General features: G+C 39.1%; 1 protein-coding gene across 1 annotated transcript in view; it reads left to right on the top strand.

The window, feature by feature from the left end:
- fat3a (FAT atypical cadherin 3a) overlaps positions 1 to 17,947 on the top strand; it is a 127,193-nt gene that overhangs the window by 21,476 nt on the left and 87,770 nt on the right. Inside the window, 2 exon segments of the mRNA XM_041994271.1 lie at positions 5,441 to 5,502; positions 10,803 to 14,129. Coding sequence (XP_041850205.1) covers positions 10,820 to 14,129 — 3,310 coding nt within the window. The 5' untranslated portion in view covers positions 5,441 to 5,502; positions 10,803 to 10,819.

Raw genomic sequence — 17,947 nt, 5'->3', positions numbered from 1 at the left:
AAACAGCTGCAACCATGGGCTTCAATTTACCCCCAAAACAACAGAAGCTAAGAGATAAAGGACCCTAACCAAGTGATTTCAAAAGCTTTTAATCAAGTTATCTCTGCAAAATCTGTTATGCTTTGACTCCACTCCTTGTGATCCCAACAAAAGGTTCACAAGCCACTTTTCTTGATTTATTTGTGAAATAATTGGCTTGTTCTCCTTTTTTATGACTTCATTAAAATCCTTGAAGTATTATTAATTAGTTTCACAAATGTAATGATTTTTTTCTAGCAAACAAGAACATGTCAGCTCACACTCTCTGGTTAACATTGACCTTGGTTGACCACCTCACATAAACACAAACATAACACATAACACATCGACATAACCTTTTTAATTGTAAAATGAAATGATGTGTGATATGTTAAGCTAGCTGTTGCTCTCTTCTTTATGTAGAATGACTTCTCTGACCAGCAGATCTGATGGCTATTCATTATATTGAACTGACTGAAAAGAAAACCACATCAACTGAGTCAGACAATGCTGACAGTGCATTACACTGAAAGATGTTCATGGTCACCCCAGACATGCCTGACAGATGATTTTTGGCTTGGTGTGTATGAGCCCTTAGAACTAAATCTTAGGATTCCTGGAGTGTTGTTCAACTGGCTGTAAGACACTGAGGCTATAGCTGCCCTCGGGCTGTAAATGGGTGTATGTATGTGTGTAATTAATCTGAAATAGCAGGAGAGAGGGAGAGTGAAATGTTAATGAAGGCAGTGGGATGTGAACAAACTGTTTCCAGTCTGATGCACACATTCAGCAAGATCCAGAGTTGCATAAAGAAAGCCACTGCAGGAGGGACGTTATGGGCCACACACTCAAATTTCATCGAAAATTTACAGGAATGGATCTGCAGCTCAGTGTTCGCATGTCTCTCTGTGTGCTTGTGGGTAAGTTACTAAAAAGGCTAAAGACCATGAGTCGAAACTATTCTACAGTCTTGTAATATGAGATTAGTTGTTTTTCTTTAAGCAATGGCCATATTTTAGAAAGACCACTTTCATGGAGGCCAGATCTTAAAGTAGACCTGGTCATTGTGGAGATTTATCATAATCCCAGGTGCTTAGGAACCACTGGGGGAGTCAGGTTAAGTTTCAGAGGAAAAAAACTTAATCACAGTCAGCAGTTGCTTTGTAGCTGAAGACAGACATGGTGTAAAGTTACAGAACCATTACAATTACCCTTCTGAGGATCATCTTACTGAACTCCTGATTTACTTTGCTTATTGGTGCTCAGTTCAAAAGTCTCATCTCTGCATTTAAGTCAATAAAAATGCCTACTTGAATATCTGGAAAAGAACCATCAACGTTTTTCAAGGGAAAATCTTGCATACTCCAGCAAGTCAATACTACTACCACTACCCCTAACCCTTCATTGTAGAAGAGTCTGTGTGCTGGGCTGGCCATCAAATTCAAGATGATTTAATAGTTTTCATGACAAAATGTCTCACTTTCAACATCTGATATGCTTTTCATGTTCTGTGTTAATTGATATATTGGTTTATGAGTGATGCTTCTCATTGCATTCTGGTTTTAGCAACATTTTACACAGCTGTTTTTGGAGTAGGGGTTGTATTAATGATGAAGGCAGGCATAAAAATACCTTATATAGGCTTTTTGAATGAGCCAGACAACTGGAATTAGCTGTTAGCTACAAAGTAAACCCCAGCTAGACCTTTACCATACCTGACAAAAAAGTCCATATGGGTATAGACAGACAAGCCATTATCTACTGAGTTTCTGGACATGCTGATTCTCTCTCAGAGACAAACCGTGCTTTGGATAGAGGTATGTGCATGTGGGACCAAAAATTTTCGATCCCTGTCACTGTGCTCTGACTTGAGGAGTACAGACTTTCCAGATCACAGTTGGGGATCGCCCCTGACAGTAAAGTGCTAGCAGCAAATCTTTTCTCTCAACAGCTGAACTGGCATTAATCTTGAAAGTTTGCCTGTTTGTTTGTAATGGAATATAAAGCCCTGCAATTTATGGGACCCCTCCAACTGCCAGCACCAGCTTTGCTTTGGCAGGATTACACACAGCGAACTCAATAGACTGTGTCTGAACCAAACAAAACGTGAAGTTCTCAAGCAAAACGTGATTCTAAAGTTAGCGCAAAGACGTAGTAACAGTGACATTAAGAGTGAAATCTGAAAAACACCTTTATGTAAGTTATTCTAAACACTCTGAATTTCTTAATGGAGGTGGAGTTTTCAAATTTATTTATTTATTTTTTAAACTCAGAAGATTTTAATATTCACTGTTTTTGGTCCCCATCCAGTCCGGGATGTGCTGCTGGGATAGGCTCCAGCCTCCTGCATTGGGATAAGTGTAGGAAATTGATGTTTTTAGTCATAACAAGCTAAGCAGGATAGCCCGGTGGTGCTAGCTTCTTATGGTTAAACATAAGGCCATATCTGCTCAGACTAATTTAATCCTGATCATCATATAAGAATTTTCTCACTTCTTGGATAAGCATTTAAAAGTAAAAAAAAGGCTAAAAACACCTTCTTATATCGGAAGCAGTGTATGAAAATGCTATGGACACCATCACTGCTTCAGTTGAAATTTAGAGTGTAAGTAGCAGCCAAGTGCCGCTAATCTAATGTACTAGAGTAAAGTGATCATCATGGAGTCTGCAGTTTGCTGGCCTGGTGCATTTATATGCGTTAACACAATGATAAGGAGGAGGGACGTCAGCAATAGTCCTAGAAGAGAAATCGTTGCAGCCCATCAAGCTGGAAGTGCTATAAGGTGATTCCAAACAATTTGGAGTCCATTATTCTAGAGTGAAAAAGAAAATTCTGACTGAGAACACTCAAGACAATTTTCCCTTTCAAGGAGGGGATGTCCAAATGAGTTTACCCTAAAGCCACAACCTTAGGAAGCTCAGAGAAGCTGCAAAAATGGATTGACAAGCTACTGATTTGTGAGGCTTACTTAGTTTTTCATACACTGCTTCTGCATCTTCCTCTGTTAGGTAGATGACAGGGTGTAAGTCGTTCATCTGAGGTTGTATTTACCTCATTTTAAGACTTAGAATTGATAGAGGATGTACCTAATCCTTAACAGAACTGCAGTTTATGACAAATATAGGCCACTTTTAGTGAGGCCTACACAGTTTGGTTCCTCTCAATACTATGTGGCTGCATAGACTGCAGAGTTTTCTTCTGCGCCAAACAGCTTAGGGAGAAATTCACTCACAAATAATAATATTTAAACAGGGATGAAATCATACTGTAGGATGTCTCATCTAAAAATTATAGAAGGGCAAAAAACTGTGATGTAAGATGATGTTTTTGAGCTTTCCCTTCTTTTTTTTTTATGTAATTGGCTGATTTGCCTTACAGTTGATATGGTGTATTTTCAGAAGAAGCTTTGTCTTTACAAGGCAGCTGTAGTGCCATGCAATAATTCATTTATAATGGGGGATTTATTGATAAAGTTGTTAAAAGGAATCAGTTCTGGGACAATGTGAGTAACACAACAACACAAGATAAATGTAGTTATTACTAATTACTAAGGAGAAAAAAAAAAACACAAGACAAACAAAACTAGTGGCATAGAGTAGGTAAAATCTGTAAAAAGTGAACTGTGTCCACTTTATGAGCCATTATGTCTTTTATAACTATTTTCATTTTTTTTTTAAGTTTATTTTTATTTTAATTATTTACAGAGTGTAAATGTAATCCAGAACAATGTAGGCATATGCTTCATTAACAGAAAATCTAATCTTTCTCTAATCTCTAATCTTTTTACAGAATATTAATGATTTTTTTTTAATGTCTTAATTTAAGGATAAATGAAATCCCACAGGCCAGCACTGAGGGGGAGGTCATCAGAAAACAGATGAGCCGAAGTGGCAGGAAAACAGGAAGCGAATGCAACAGAATAAATCTGTTGCATTCGCTTGAATCTTAAGCCATGCGATTGTTAAACAATTATTGATGCATCTTTTTTCCATGTGTGACAGCTCAACTAATACTTTCTGAGTGGAAACGTGTAGCATGGCTTTACATATTTGTTGTAACAATCAGGAAAGAAGAAACTTCGCTTATCTACTGGTTAATACAGAACAACCTCTGGTTCCACCACATCAGCGCAAACCATGGAGCTGCATCCCAGCGGTGTTGGGTTGACCATATTTCTGTCAGAACTCCTCCTCCCTGTCTGACCTTAAACCATTTCTCCCAGCCAGAGCAGCTTGTTGCCTAAATGCACACATACTTTGGCTGTTTTTATACCACAATACCCTTTAAGTTGTAGTCCACTCCCTGTATTTGGTACCTAAAGCAAACCAAGACCCAAGTTTGTTGCTTTTTTGATCCACATCAGAGCATTTTTTGTGCACCCACACCTCCCCAAAAGAACCAGACTTTGCAAGAAAGCAAGGCCACCAACAGAAGGCGGAGTACTTCCATACGTTGGCTTATAATGCAGAGAGTTGCGGTTGGATTTCACGCTCAGCCGTCGTGTGTTACGTTCATGCCGCAGACTGTCCGGGTGCTGCACATCCACAATTTCTAGTTCCGCCTTTTGCGTTCCTCAACATTGATTTATTGACTAACAATTGAAAAAATAAATTAATAAAATTAAACATTTGTACACCCAATCGTCCAGATCTGCATCGCAAACAAATTGTCTAATACAAAAAAGAGAGACTTTTTTCCCCACCCCTACCATGGAATATGTGTTGACATAGAAGGCAGAAACCAAAGCCGAACTCAGGGAAGCCAAACCAAAACTCAGAGAACAAACATAACAAGATTTGAAATAGAAATGAACAGAAACATTTGATCAAAGCTTACAGGTGAAATTAGTCTGGTGATTAATTTTGTTCTGCTCTGCTTGCTTTATATATTACTTGTTATAGTGTTTAAGTTCTTTTAACTGTTTGATGGAGGTATATTTTGAAAGACTGAAGGTTCCTGCCTCTCGTTACCTCAGTGGGACCAGTACGTAACTGGCCCGGCTAGTTTGAGTTTGCAGCTCTGAACAACCAGGCCTGATGATGCCTTCAGGTTCAAATCTGCATACCTTATGGAGTCATGCAGAAACAGCTTGCGCAACTTTGTTAAACGATCTCCTCATAAATGTCTGCAACAATGATTCTCACAATCCCACTGAATTTTAGGCCCTGCTGTGAGCTCTGTACACATTTTTGGATTGGGAGTTGAATGGCATTTTTTGCTGAACCCCAATTATACCACCATCAGTCTGATCAGATTCTATCTTTTTCTAAATGAGGGGCTTGAAAGGTGATTTGAAGGCTAGGTATGCTGCAGCTTTTTTCTGTCCTCCTGCAGTTGCAGAATTGACCCTTGAGATTAATTATGCGTATAGAAACCGAAGATCCTGATTTCCCTGTCTTGTTTTTCTGTTTTCTCTGCTAGAATTGCTGTAGCTTCCTGTCATGATGACATTAAATGAGGCTTGACATTTGCTTGACAAAGTGGTGAGTAATGTTTTACATGTAGAACTTGTTGTTTTTTCTTTGTAGAGTATTAGCCTCACAAAATATCCCTGTACCTAGTTATTAAGATGACTCCTAGACAGTCAGGACTATCCTCCTCCCTGATTCTTAAATTCCTCTTTGGACTGTAACAAACTTCAACTGATGACAGACTTGAATTACAAATATAACTAAGGACCGTAAAAACTAGACAGAACGTTGCTTGAAATTGTAATATCAGCTTAAATAGTTTAGATTAGTTGAACCTTCATGTCATCAAACAGCAAATAAACGGATTTAAAATAAAAAAAGGCAGCTTAAAAGATTGTTACATTACTAATTATTTAAGTACTAGCTTTATTTAAGCACAGTCTGTTTTACAAATCCTGTATAAATGGACGGAAGCAGCTTATGGAAACACCATCACGGTGATGCCACATGCCACTGATAAAACTGACACTATTAACACTGATCTCTTTATATTGGTTTCATAGGCAGAAGCACTACTAGCGACTGACAGCAGGTGGTTCCCATAAACCAAACATGTAGACTTGCACAATCTTCAGAAAAATATACTGTGATTTATTTACTTTATCTCAGTTTATGGCCCACATGTATTTAAGGAAAATATTTTTAACCACCATGAGTTCATTTATTTGTATTAAATGTGGAAAACACATTTGGCAACGTGTCCCTCTGCCTAATTATTTAATGTAAATTTACTTTTTTTTATTTTTTAAAGGAACAACAAATTGCAATTTTGATATTGACATTTTTCTAAATAGCACAAATATCTGAAAATTCTACAAGTATTTCATATTATTACAGAAAACATGCAAAAAAAATGTAACATTGTATTATGGTGTGTGCTGACCCTTTATTTGCACAGCTGTTGTGTGCATGTGTGAGAGTTTTTATAGTATTTCCTCAGGTAGATTTAAGGTCAGAGCTGCTGTACCACTCTGTGCACATGTATTTGTATTTCTGTTAGATACTTGACTTTCAGCTTGGTGATGCACTGGGCAGACAGCAGCTGGTGATGATGATGTATTTTCTCATATAGAGAAAAGTATTGAGGACACCGATCGCTGCTCATTTGGTTTCCTTTTCTGAGTACATGAGCTATGTTATTATGACAAATATTTATGAACTCACACACAGAATGTAAAACAGCAAGTCCCAGAAATGAAAATAAACCTAACACAAAAATGAAAGGAGATTTCTGTTTGGTTGATTGTTTCTACCCCTTAATAATACCAACTCGTGTTGTATTACACATGGTTGGAAAGCTGGATTAGTCACTTTTATGTTGAGGAATAATTTGTAAGGATGGTGCTTCTGTGGAATGAGCAGCACAGCTAAATGTGTGGATGGAGCCCTCCACAAAATACGCCAAAATCCCCCACAATATTCTCTTGATGGCATTCACACTTTGTTTTGAGAGTTAAAACGTGTCTGAAAAACACATCAAACTTCCAGTGAGAGGGTTCAACATACGAGGCGAAGACGAGGTAGACTACATGTTTAAAATAAACATCATGTGACAGCTACGTGTCTGATGCAGGATTCTAGCTTTCTTTTTTTTTTTTGCTTTCATGATGCTCCAAATGTTTTAAATTGGTGAAAGGTTTGGACTGTAGGCAGGCCAGTTCAGCAGCCGGACTCTTCCCCTGTGAAGCCATGCTGTTGAGATGGATGCAGGATGTGGTTCAGCATTGTTTTGCTGAAATCTGCAAGGCCTTCCCTGAAAAAGACGTTGTCTGGATTGGAGAAAAGATGTTGCTCTAAAACGTCCATGTGCTTTTCAGCATTGATGGAGCTTCACAGATGTGGAAGCTGCCCATGCCATAGGCATGAATGCAGCCCCGTACCATCAGAGATGCAACTTTTCACCTGTCCTCTGATAAGCTGGCGAACCTCTGCCTCACTGAAATGCTCAGTCATCTTACAGACCTATTACCTATTAGCCTAATTCACTGTCAGTTATTTGTGATTTGTACCAATTATTTTTCCAGCTTTTTGTTGTTCCTGTTACAAACTTTTTACAGATGTGTTGCTGCCATCAGATTCAAAATTAGCTAATATTTTCCATGAAATGTAAAATGTCTCATTTTCAACATCTGATATGTTACTTATGTCAATCTGGAATAAAATATGGTTTTATGAGATTTATTCTATTCTATTCTATTCTACAGCCATTTAGCAGACGCTTTTATCCAAAGCGACTTACATTTGAGAGTAAGTAATCAAACAAGATGGGACGTCATAATTAAGTGATAGTCAGACTGCTTTGAGTCCAGTTGGACCCAGGTGCTGTCATGTAGTGCTAGCGGCAGTTCATATAATTTTTTTTTTTTTTTTTAAGTCATTTTGTTTAAATACAAGATCACGATTTCATCACACAATATCAACTTGGTCATAAGTGCACACTATAGCAGATTTGCAAATCATTGCAATATGTGTTTATTTACATTTTACGTAGCATCCTGGCTTTTTTAAACTGGCATTGTACTTAACCTTTGGAGCATGGAATTTATGTCCTGTAAAAAGTTTACAAGCTCCAATTAGAAGTCATGTTTCCTTGTCCAGATATGGTACATTAAAAAACGTGCTAGTACAGCGTTATTACATGATTACTATGATATTCAATGACATTGTTATTACTGATAAGGCTCGCATGGCCTCACTTCTCAACCATCACTTCGTCAATGCGACCCAAGTTTCCCCTGTCTCAGGTCCAGATTTGGCTTCAGCAAGTGAGGTCGACTCAGCCTCATTAGATTTTCAGCCTTCTCCATTGAACAACACACTTTTTTCCTTCTCACCTTTCTCCATCTTAGAAGTGCAGGATGAGCTCACTAAGCTGGATCCAAACAAATCTGCTGGCCTTGATGGTCTTCATCCCAGGTTCTTGAAAGCAGCTGCTCACATTATTGCAGCACCTGTCTCAAGTCTGTTTAATAGGTCCTTACAGTACTCCATCCTCCCCTCCGACTGGAAATTAGCCATGGTTTCTCCACTCTTCAAAGGTGGCTGTGGCACGGATCCAAACTGCTACCGACCCATCTCCATACTTCCGTGTTTAGCCAAGGTCTTGGAGAAGCAAGTGCTCAAACAACTAAACTGCTTCCTTGACTCAAACCACATTCTATCTGACCTGCAGTCTGGCTTTCGGCCTGGCCATGGATGTATAACAGCCACCGCGAAGGTCCTGGATGATGTCATCACAGCACTAGACTCCAAGCAGGTCTGCTTAGCCACCTTTATTGACCTTGCCAAGACATTTGATTCAGTTGACCATAAGATCCTTCTACAAAGGCTCTCCAGTATTGGTCTGTCCATCTCCTGCTGTGACTGGTTCTCCAGCTTCCTTTCTGACCGTGCCCAGTTAGTGAAAGCGAAAATATCATGTCAGAACCACTCATTATTTCCAAAGGTGTGCCTCAAGGGTCTATTTTGGGCCCCACCCTTTTCTCCATTTACATCAATGACATAGATAAAGCTGCTGGCAGCTCTCGGATCCACCTGTACGCCGATGACACCATTCTGTATTCAGTCGGCCCCTCCCCACAAGCTGCTGCAGCTGTTCATCAACTCAGCCTCACTTCAGTAGAGCAGTCCTTCCACAACCTTCACCTTCGCCTCAACTCCAGTAAAACAAAGTGCATCCTTTTTAGTCGGAAAACTGGCGCTGGCACCCTACCAATACTCACCTGCCTAGACGGCACGGCTTTGGATTATGTCAACTCCTATAAGTACCTGGGCATCTGGCTGGATTCATCTCTGTCATTCGTCACCCACATAAATAATCTCCAAGCCAAAATAAAAACCAGACTAGCGTTTCTTTTCCGTAATAAAGCCTCTTTCACTCACGCAACCAAATGCACTTTAGTCAAATTGACTTTACTACCAATTTTTGACTATGGCGACATCATTTATAAAATGGCACCAAGCGCAGCCCTTAAAAAATTAGACACTCTCTACCACTCAGCCATACGCTTTGCCACAAACGCCCCTTTCCACACCCACCACTGTGATCTCTATAAATTGGTGGGCTGGCCCTCCCTTCACACTCGGCGACTCCATCATTGGTTTCTTTTTATTTACAAGTCAATCTTACACAAGACACCTTTCTATCTCTCATCTCTTCTCCACCTCGCTCGCAGCACTTATCACACCAGGTCAACTGAATTTATTAAGCTCATCATTCCCAAAACCGCCACTGTTTTCGGCCGTAACGCCTTCCACTTTGCCGCTGCAAATGACTGGAATACACTGCAGAACACTCTCAAACTTCCAGCTCTAAAATCTGTTTCTCTGTTTAGACAGAGACTTCAACAGATTATTGTAGATACTTGTTCCTGCTGACGATGCTGACTCTCCCTTATGTACAAACATTTCTCCACTACTTTTTCTCTCACATAGATCCGCCTTATATACTGTGTTCTACTCCCTTTCCCCCTTCATTTTTATATATTTGTACTCACTCTGCGCTTTTTTAATTTGTATTGTATTGTTGCATTGTGGTCCTGTGTATGCACAGTTGTATGTTTGTATGTATGTACGTTATTTATTCCTGCGGGGGCCTCTTGGCCAAGTCATGTTTGTAAATGAGAACTGGTTCTCAAACATTTTTTTTTACCTGGTTAAATAAAGGTTAAATAAATAAATTACATAACTTTTTACTTTAAAAAGCAGTATTAACACGTTAAGGCCCGACCCTCGAAAAAATGGTAAGAAAAGTCAAGAAAAGTCCATTTTTTTAAAATATTTTTTAATATGAGGTCTTTATTTGGCCCTTTAACAAAATGTAACAAAAAATTTAAATTTTCTTTGGGGGTGGGTGTCTACAATTTATTACCATGTGATATATTAAAAATATTATAATATGGTTTTCTGCTTCTGGGTATCTATTAGGGGACAGAAGTCGAGTATCAGACTGTGTTCAACAGGATTTTGAGCAAAGTTTATACCATAAATTGAAGCTAAATGTCTCAGAAAATGTATGTGACAAATGTGTCATGTTGGGCTTTTATGGGTTAAATGAGTTACACATTCCCTTCTTCAAGGTGCAGTAAATATAACATCATCTAAAGTTGAGACGGAGGAGGCTGGATAACTTTGGAAAGTGATGTAATTTTACCTTGCAAATCTCATCAGCTCACTAAATGATAATTTCTCATAATCTTAGATGTCCAATGAAAAACCAGAGACTTGTAGTTGAAATGTCTAGTTGTTTATATGTTGCTGAACTACCTTCTCTGACTCATTGTTGTCTCCCCATCTTTCTTTGTCATTTCCAGGATGGAGCTATAATGGGATGGATTTGAATATGGGCAAATGGACAGGCATGCAAGCCCCTCTCCTCGGCCTGGGTCTCCTGCTGTTTTTCCTGATCTCCAAGCCAACTGCCTGCTACAGCCAGAACATCCATGAAGCCCGTGATGATGGATCCAACTTCCGATTCACTCAACCCGTCTACCATGCTACGATCTATGAAAACTCAGCAGCACGGACCTATACCAACAGTAAAATTAAAATGGGAATTCACTTAGACAAACGCTCCTGGGAGATTCGATACAGAATCACTTCAGGAGATGAAGAGGGGTTTTTCAAGGCAGAGGAGTATGTGCTCGGTGACTTCTGTTTCTTGCGCATAAGGACCAAGGGAGGAAACGCAGCTATCTTAAATCGAGAGATTCAGGATAATTATGTATTGACAGTGAAGGCCTACATCAAGGGAGATTCCCTTCTTGAGACCTGGACTAAAGTCAGCATCCAGGTCTTGGATATGAATGACCTCCGACCTTTATTCTCACCCACCACATACTCTGTCACTATAGCAGAGAGCACCCCTCTCAGGACAAGCATAGCACAAGTAACTGCCACTGATGCAGATATTGGTTCCAATGGAGAGTTTTACTTTTTTTTCAAAGAGAAAATGGAACTGTTTGCAGTACACCCAACTAGCGGAGTAGTTTATCTGAGTGGAAAGCTTAATGTTGATGAGCAGAACCGCTATGACTTAGAAATCCTGGCGGTGGACCGTGGCATGAAGCTGTATGGAAATAACGGGGTTAGCAGCACAGCCAAGCTTTTTGTACATGTAGAGCGTGTAAACGAGCATGCACCAGTAATGAATGTAGTCACTCTCAGCACCTCAAGGCTGGATAAAAACCCCGTTTATGCCATGGTAACTGTTGAAGACCTAGATGATGGCATAAATGGAGAAATTGATTCAGTCACCATTGTGGGTGGGGATCCCTCAGGACAGTTTTTTGTAGAAAAATATGGAGAAAATGAGTTTGTCCTAAAAGCTTCAGAGACATTAAGTTGGGAGATTTTCCCTGATGGATGTAATTTAACCTTGCAAGCTAAAGATAAAGGAACCCCACAGAAGTTATCTACTGAAAAGGTTCTCCACATTCTGTTAAATAAGAGGCTGAATGATGAAGTTCACTTTGAGCAGGAGTTATATGATTTTAGGTTAGATGAATTTTCACCACCAGGCACAATCGTAGGTGCTGCTAAAATAAGGCCAGAACCTGATGATGCAGAATATATCCTGATACCTTGTGCAGATTCAGCTTTTTTTCAAATGAATACCTTAACAGGTGTGATCTCCACCACTCGCTGGTTCACTCAGGTGTCCCAGGATGTCTTTAATCTTGAGGTACTGGAAACAGACAGTGATCTCAGAGTTAAAGTGCAGGTAACCATTGAAGATGCCAATGATAACACGCCGATATTTGCCCAGAATTCTTATGAAGTTTTTGTCAATGAAAGCGTACCAGTTGGGACCAATGTGATAACAGTATCTGCAGTGGATAAAGATAAAGGTGAAAATGGATATATAACTTACAGCATATCCAGCCTTCATCCACTACCTTTCAAGATCAATCAGTTTTCTGGTGTTATTAGCACCACTACAGATTTGGATTTTGAATCCTCACCGGAGATCTTTGTGTTTGCCGTCAGAGCTTCGGACTGGGGGTCACCTTACAGGCGAGAGAGTGAAGTCAATGTAACAATCCACTTGGAAAATGTAAATGATAATCAGCCAATATTTGAAAAAGTAGCATGCCAGGGAGTCATTTCTGCAGATTTCCCAATGGGTGAAATTATTACTACAATGTCTGCAATTGATATAGATGAGTTAGAGCTTGTAAAATATAAGATCATTTCAGGAAATGAGCAGGGGCACTTTGACCTCAACCCTGATTCAGGGGTCCTTACATTGCGACATTCCCTTGCCACCTTAAGTCCAAAGAATAGTGTCTATAGTCTAAAAATAACTGCCACAGATGGTGAGAGCTTTTCTGACGCAATGTTTGTTAATATCTCTGTTATTCATGGAAAATCTCTTCCCAAGCAGTTTACTTGTAAAGAAACAAGGGTAGCCCTAAAACTAGCAGAGAAGTTACTCAAAAAATCCAAAGCTAGTACCAAACTTAAACTCGAGGAAGGTTTTATTGACCTATTCTCTGTCAATCGGCAAACACCCCGGTTTGACAAAACATTTCCCACAGATATTGCTGTGCAGGAAGACCTAAAGGTTGGCTCAAGTGTTTTCAAGGTGAATGCTTATGATGGAGACACAGGTTTTAATGGTCAGATTCTATACTCTATTTCAGATGGAAACACTGACAATTGTTTTACCATTGACACACTGACTGGCCTCATCAGTGTTTTTCTGCCCATGGACAGAGAAAAGAGAGATCACTATCTTCTCAACGTGACTATCTATGACCTTGGCGTCCCCCAGAAAATGGCCTGGCGCCTGCTTACTGTTCATATAGAGGATACAAATGATAATGCACCCCAGTTTTTGCAAGAAGAAGGCTATAGCATAGTCATACCTGAAAACACTGCCATAGGTACAGACATCATCCAGGTTGAGGCCACTGACAAAGATCTTGGAGCCAGTGGAGAGATTGTGTATTCTTTTCTGACAAGCACCACCCAGTTTGACATTAACGCCACTAATGGGATAGTGTATGTTTCTGGCCAACTAGACAGGGAGTTATGCTCTACTTTTAGCCTGAAGATTGAGGCTCGGGACAGAGCAGACAGAGGGAGTCGTAAGTTCGCTGTGACTACATTGAAAGTCACATTGGAGGATGTAAATGACTGTCCCCCGTTATTTATCCCAAGTGTGTATAAAGCTAGGGCTCTGGAGGATCTTCCAGTTGGAAGTGTGGTGGCTTGGCTAGAAACCCAGGACCCAGACCTGGGCTTAGGAGGTCAGGTCCGGTACTCTCTGGTCAATGATCACAATGGGTGGTTTGAGTTAGACCGGATCAGTGGAGCTATACGTCTGACCAAGGAGCTTGACTATGAGACCAAACAGTTCTACAACCTCACGGTGAAAGCCAAAGACAAGGGAAGGCCTGTTTCTCTTCTCTCTGTCACGTCTGTGGAGTTGGAAGTCATAGATGTGAACGAAAACCTCTACGCTCCATACTTTTCCCACTTTGCCTTAACAGGATTGGTTAAAGAGAATGCCCGCATCGGAACTACTTTACTCCAAGTTAGCGCTAATGATGACGATGATGGTAGAGATGGAGAAATCCACTACTCTATCCGTGATGGGAGTGGGCTTGGACGGTTTTCCATCGATGAAGAGACTGGTGAGTTTTGTTTGAAAATGTTCCTCTTCTTGTCATGTTTACAACTGATTGTTGCTGAAGGGTGAAAATATGGTGAATGAATTTCCACAAACCTCATTTCTAGAAAAGCTGTAACGTTTTATAGATTCAGTTACAACGGAAATAATTTCCAGTCTGACCAGCTAATTTGCCAAGGATGTAGCTCAGTGGTAGAGTGCATGCTTTGTCTGTGCTCCCGGGTTCAGTCCCCAGCACCTGCAGCCCCAAGGGGAACACAATCCAGTGATCTCTGAGGGCTATTTCCAAGCCTGGATAAATGCAGAGGGTTGCGTCAGGAAGGGCTTCCGATGTAAAAACATGTGCCAAAAGAACATGCAACTGCATCCTGTGACTTCCATACTGGGTCAGATGGAAGTGGATGATTTGCTGTTGCAACCCCTGAAGGGAAAAAACCATAAGAAAAGTAAATAGAAACTAATTTAGAATTTGATTTTTAAGCCTGCTTCTTAATAAAACTTTTTAAAAGTATAGGAACACAGGATACTAGTTGCAATTCCTCAATTTTGAATGTGAAATTTTTAATTAATTATACAATATAATTTTTTAATAATGATATTTTTTTTATTTTATTTATAAATTTTTTTATAATGTTTGCTGTTTTAGTTTAGAAAACTTTACAACTTCCGGAAATTAGGTCTTTAAATCTAACTTTTATTTTACAACAGCTACTATCATGACTCACTTAAACCTCATTTATGCTCAATGTTAAATACAAATAGGCACACAGACGAAGCTTTCCTTCTTCTTCATCCATTTTCAGAGAACTTGTGGTTGCATACCCAAATGTAGCAAACAAAGTAGTACAACTGGAAACCAATGGGGTCAGTGTGGCTCAGAATAGCTAAACCAGTGAATGGAGCAAAAAAGAACAAAGAGTGATATATTTAATGGCCACATAGACCAACACTGTCTACTGTACTGCTTTTTATGTCAGTTTTTTTATGCTTTTATGTCTTCATCTCCTCCCCTGCACCATGTTTGCTGCTATCTGAAACTGACATCAGAAACCGGAAGTAACTCTGCACTAGTAGGCCTGTTCAAACTAAATTGATTAGGTTAGACTGAAAGTGTGTTTTACTGAAAACGTTAATGTTTAGAAATGACATTTTTGCTGATGGTGATCCATGGCATTGGTGTGCAGGGAATCATTGTTAGCCAGCTACTATCTGCTGTTAGATAGGGAAAGTAAAAACAGGCATGGATAGAAATTTCACATTTCTATGTCAAATGATTTTAACACTAGGAATACATTGTCTGAGGTCCCTAGATGTCACTAGACACCAAGAACACAAATATGAACCTTATTATCGTGGAGCCAGTCTATGTGTACTATGGGTATGTCTTTTCAGGTGTTTTTCTTCCTGAAAATGTGGCCAGGGATGAAGGGGTTAAGGAACTAATAAGTGTATGAGAAGATTTTTTACTAAACAAAATGTGCTGGTCTGGATGGAGAGCTTTTAAGAGTCCTCATAATTTTAGTATAGGGCTTTTAGTACTTTAGATTTCTGTTTGGCTGATAGATTTAATTGTTACCACAAATGCAGTGTGGTGGGAAAGTGAGATGGAAAGTGAATAAGTACTAGGACCACAAATATCAGCCAACAAAAGCCAATTTACTGCTATCCTGATTAGTCTGTGCATCCAGGTGTTTTTACTTCCATTAATGCTGATTAGAGCAGAAACTGATTAATACTGACACGGGTGAATACCACCACTGCATCATCACTTGCAGCAGAACTTTCCCACTGGATCATCTAAAGCCAGATGTTTTTAATTTTCCTATTTTCATATGTCTTCAGAGAAAAGTGGAAGGACAGACAATCCTGGTGTAATTAAACCATTTCAGTTACTTGAAAAAATAAGTGTGATTAAAAGTACCCCTAACTTTTAGTCAACTTGTAGCTAAAATCTCCGTTTGAGTCTTTAACCAAGAAAGCTTGATTGACTTTGTTACTTAATGTGTAACAGTGGCAATGAAATAATCTGTTGTATAAACAGTTATTTGTTTTAGCTTCTGACGTAACAGTGAGTATGACTGTTAGGTTTTAAGCACATTTAGTGACCAGTTGTTGCTGAATGATGGGTGTGTAGGTGGAGAAGAGGAGTACCGGATTATGTTCTGATTTTCCTGATGAATGCAAGCTGGCAGGATGTCTTTGTTGCCTAGCAACGACTGAGCTGGTGATGTCTAAGGCAACATTGGAACTGGTACCAGGCAAGATATAGATCACTTTCAGACGGGGCTGGGTGATATGACAAAAAAAAAAAAAAAAAAGATCACAATATATTTTTTTATATGGTCTGATCTTAATTTTTATCACTTTTTTATGCTGCCAGTTTTAAAGCATCTGTACTGAAAACTAAAGATTATTTCAATATTTTACTAACATGCAAAATAAATAAAGCAAATTAAATAAGATCACTATCAGAATCTTCATAAATAATAGGGATTTTCAATTCACCACTGTGACAGGGCACTTACATGCCCGAAATCAGCTTCTCTCATAGAGATAATGCCAAATTAAAATGTTTAAATCATTAATAATCAGTCAGTAATAACTTTTGGCCCTATGCACAACCATGCACTAATATGAGCAAATAAATGCACATGCACGTGACTTGTGAAAGCAGACACCCAAAAAAAGCTCCCCCCTGAAAGCCCTGTTGTAATTCAAACTCAAGCAAAACTTGTGCTCCTCTTTGAATGCTGCTCGTACAGCACAATGGCTGCAAACGATGACACCACTGACAGCTGTTTTGGTCGAGTGGCTAACTTCATGTTGACTCATTTTGTGCTAGTTTAAACCTAACATTTACACACTCAGTTACACTCAGGAGTAACAAAATGTAAAAAAGGTATACAAATAGGTCTTCAAAGTACCAACAGAAACTTTAAAATAAAACAGGAAACAACTCAACTACAAAAAAAGGAAGGGATAATAAGACAAGACAGAGGGAATTTCACAACAATAATTTCTCCAGAGCTATGTATCATGTGGTCCATGATGTTAATCTTTGCCAATACTGATTTTACAATGTTAAAGGGGTGCTGGAAGTTCAGTATATAGAATTGTTATAAAATAAGCTATTTGCTAGGATACACCAACAAACACACGAGTCATGTTTTGTATTGTACGTCCTGTCTTACTCTCAACTTATTCTACTCTGTATTTTATAAGATGCAGTCTGGAAAGCTTTCTGATTCATCCGTCTGTCCGTCTGTCTGTCCATCCGTCTGTCCGTCCGTCCGTCCATCCATCCATCCATCCATCCATCCATCCATCCATCCATCCATCCATCCGTCCGTCCCAAAAACTGAATCCAAATTACCATATTTGATATTGAATCTTTGCTTTTTGAATGTGTATATTGGTAAAGTTGAAACTTTTGTATTTAAAAAACATTCATTCCTTAATTCGTTTTCATAGTTCAGTTTCAGTTCTCTCCATTCAAATTCAGATCTGAAATACAAATTCAGATCTGAAATTCAAATTCAGATCTGAAATTCAAATTCAGATCTGAAATTCAAACTTTTGTGCCACACATCCGGGACCTGACACACATACATATATATGTAGTATATTTTTATGTGTTAAAAAAAATAGTGACACGTTTATTGTTATCAATAAGCGATATTACTAAAATGTTTCCAAACCAATGCAAAAAAAGCTGGCACGTTATAGCTTACATGGTGTATGTACGTCACTTGAGGTGCAGATTAATCTGTGCAAACCTACGCATATTTTTCTTGTATTAGGAGTTACCACTAATGTGAAAAG

The sequence above is a fragment of the Melanotaenia boesemani genome, chromosome 9 (assembly GCF_017639745.1).
Source record: "Melanotaenia boesemani isolate fMelBoe1 chromosome 9, fMelBoe1.pri, whole genome shotgun sequence".
In the NCBI taxonomy this organism is placed as follows: Eukaryota; Metazoa; Chordata; class Actinopteri; order Atheriniformes; family Melanotaeniidae; genus Melanotaenia; species Melanotaenia boesemani.
This window is presented reverse-complemented; position numbering and strand designations above follow the sequence as displayed.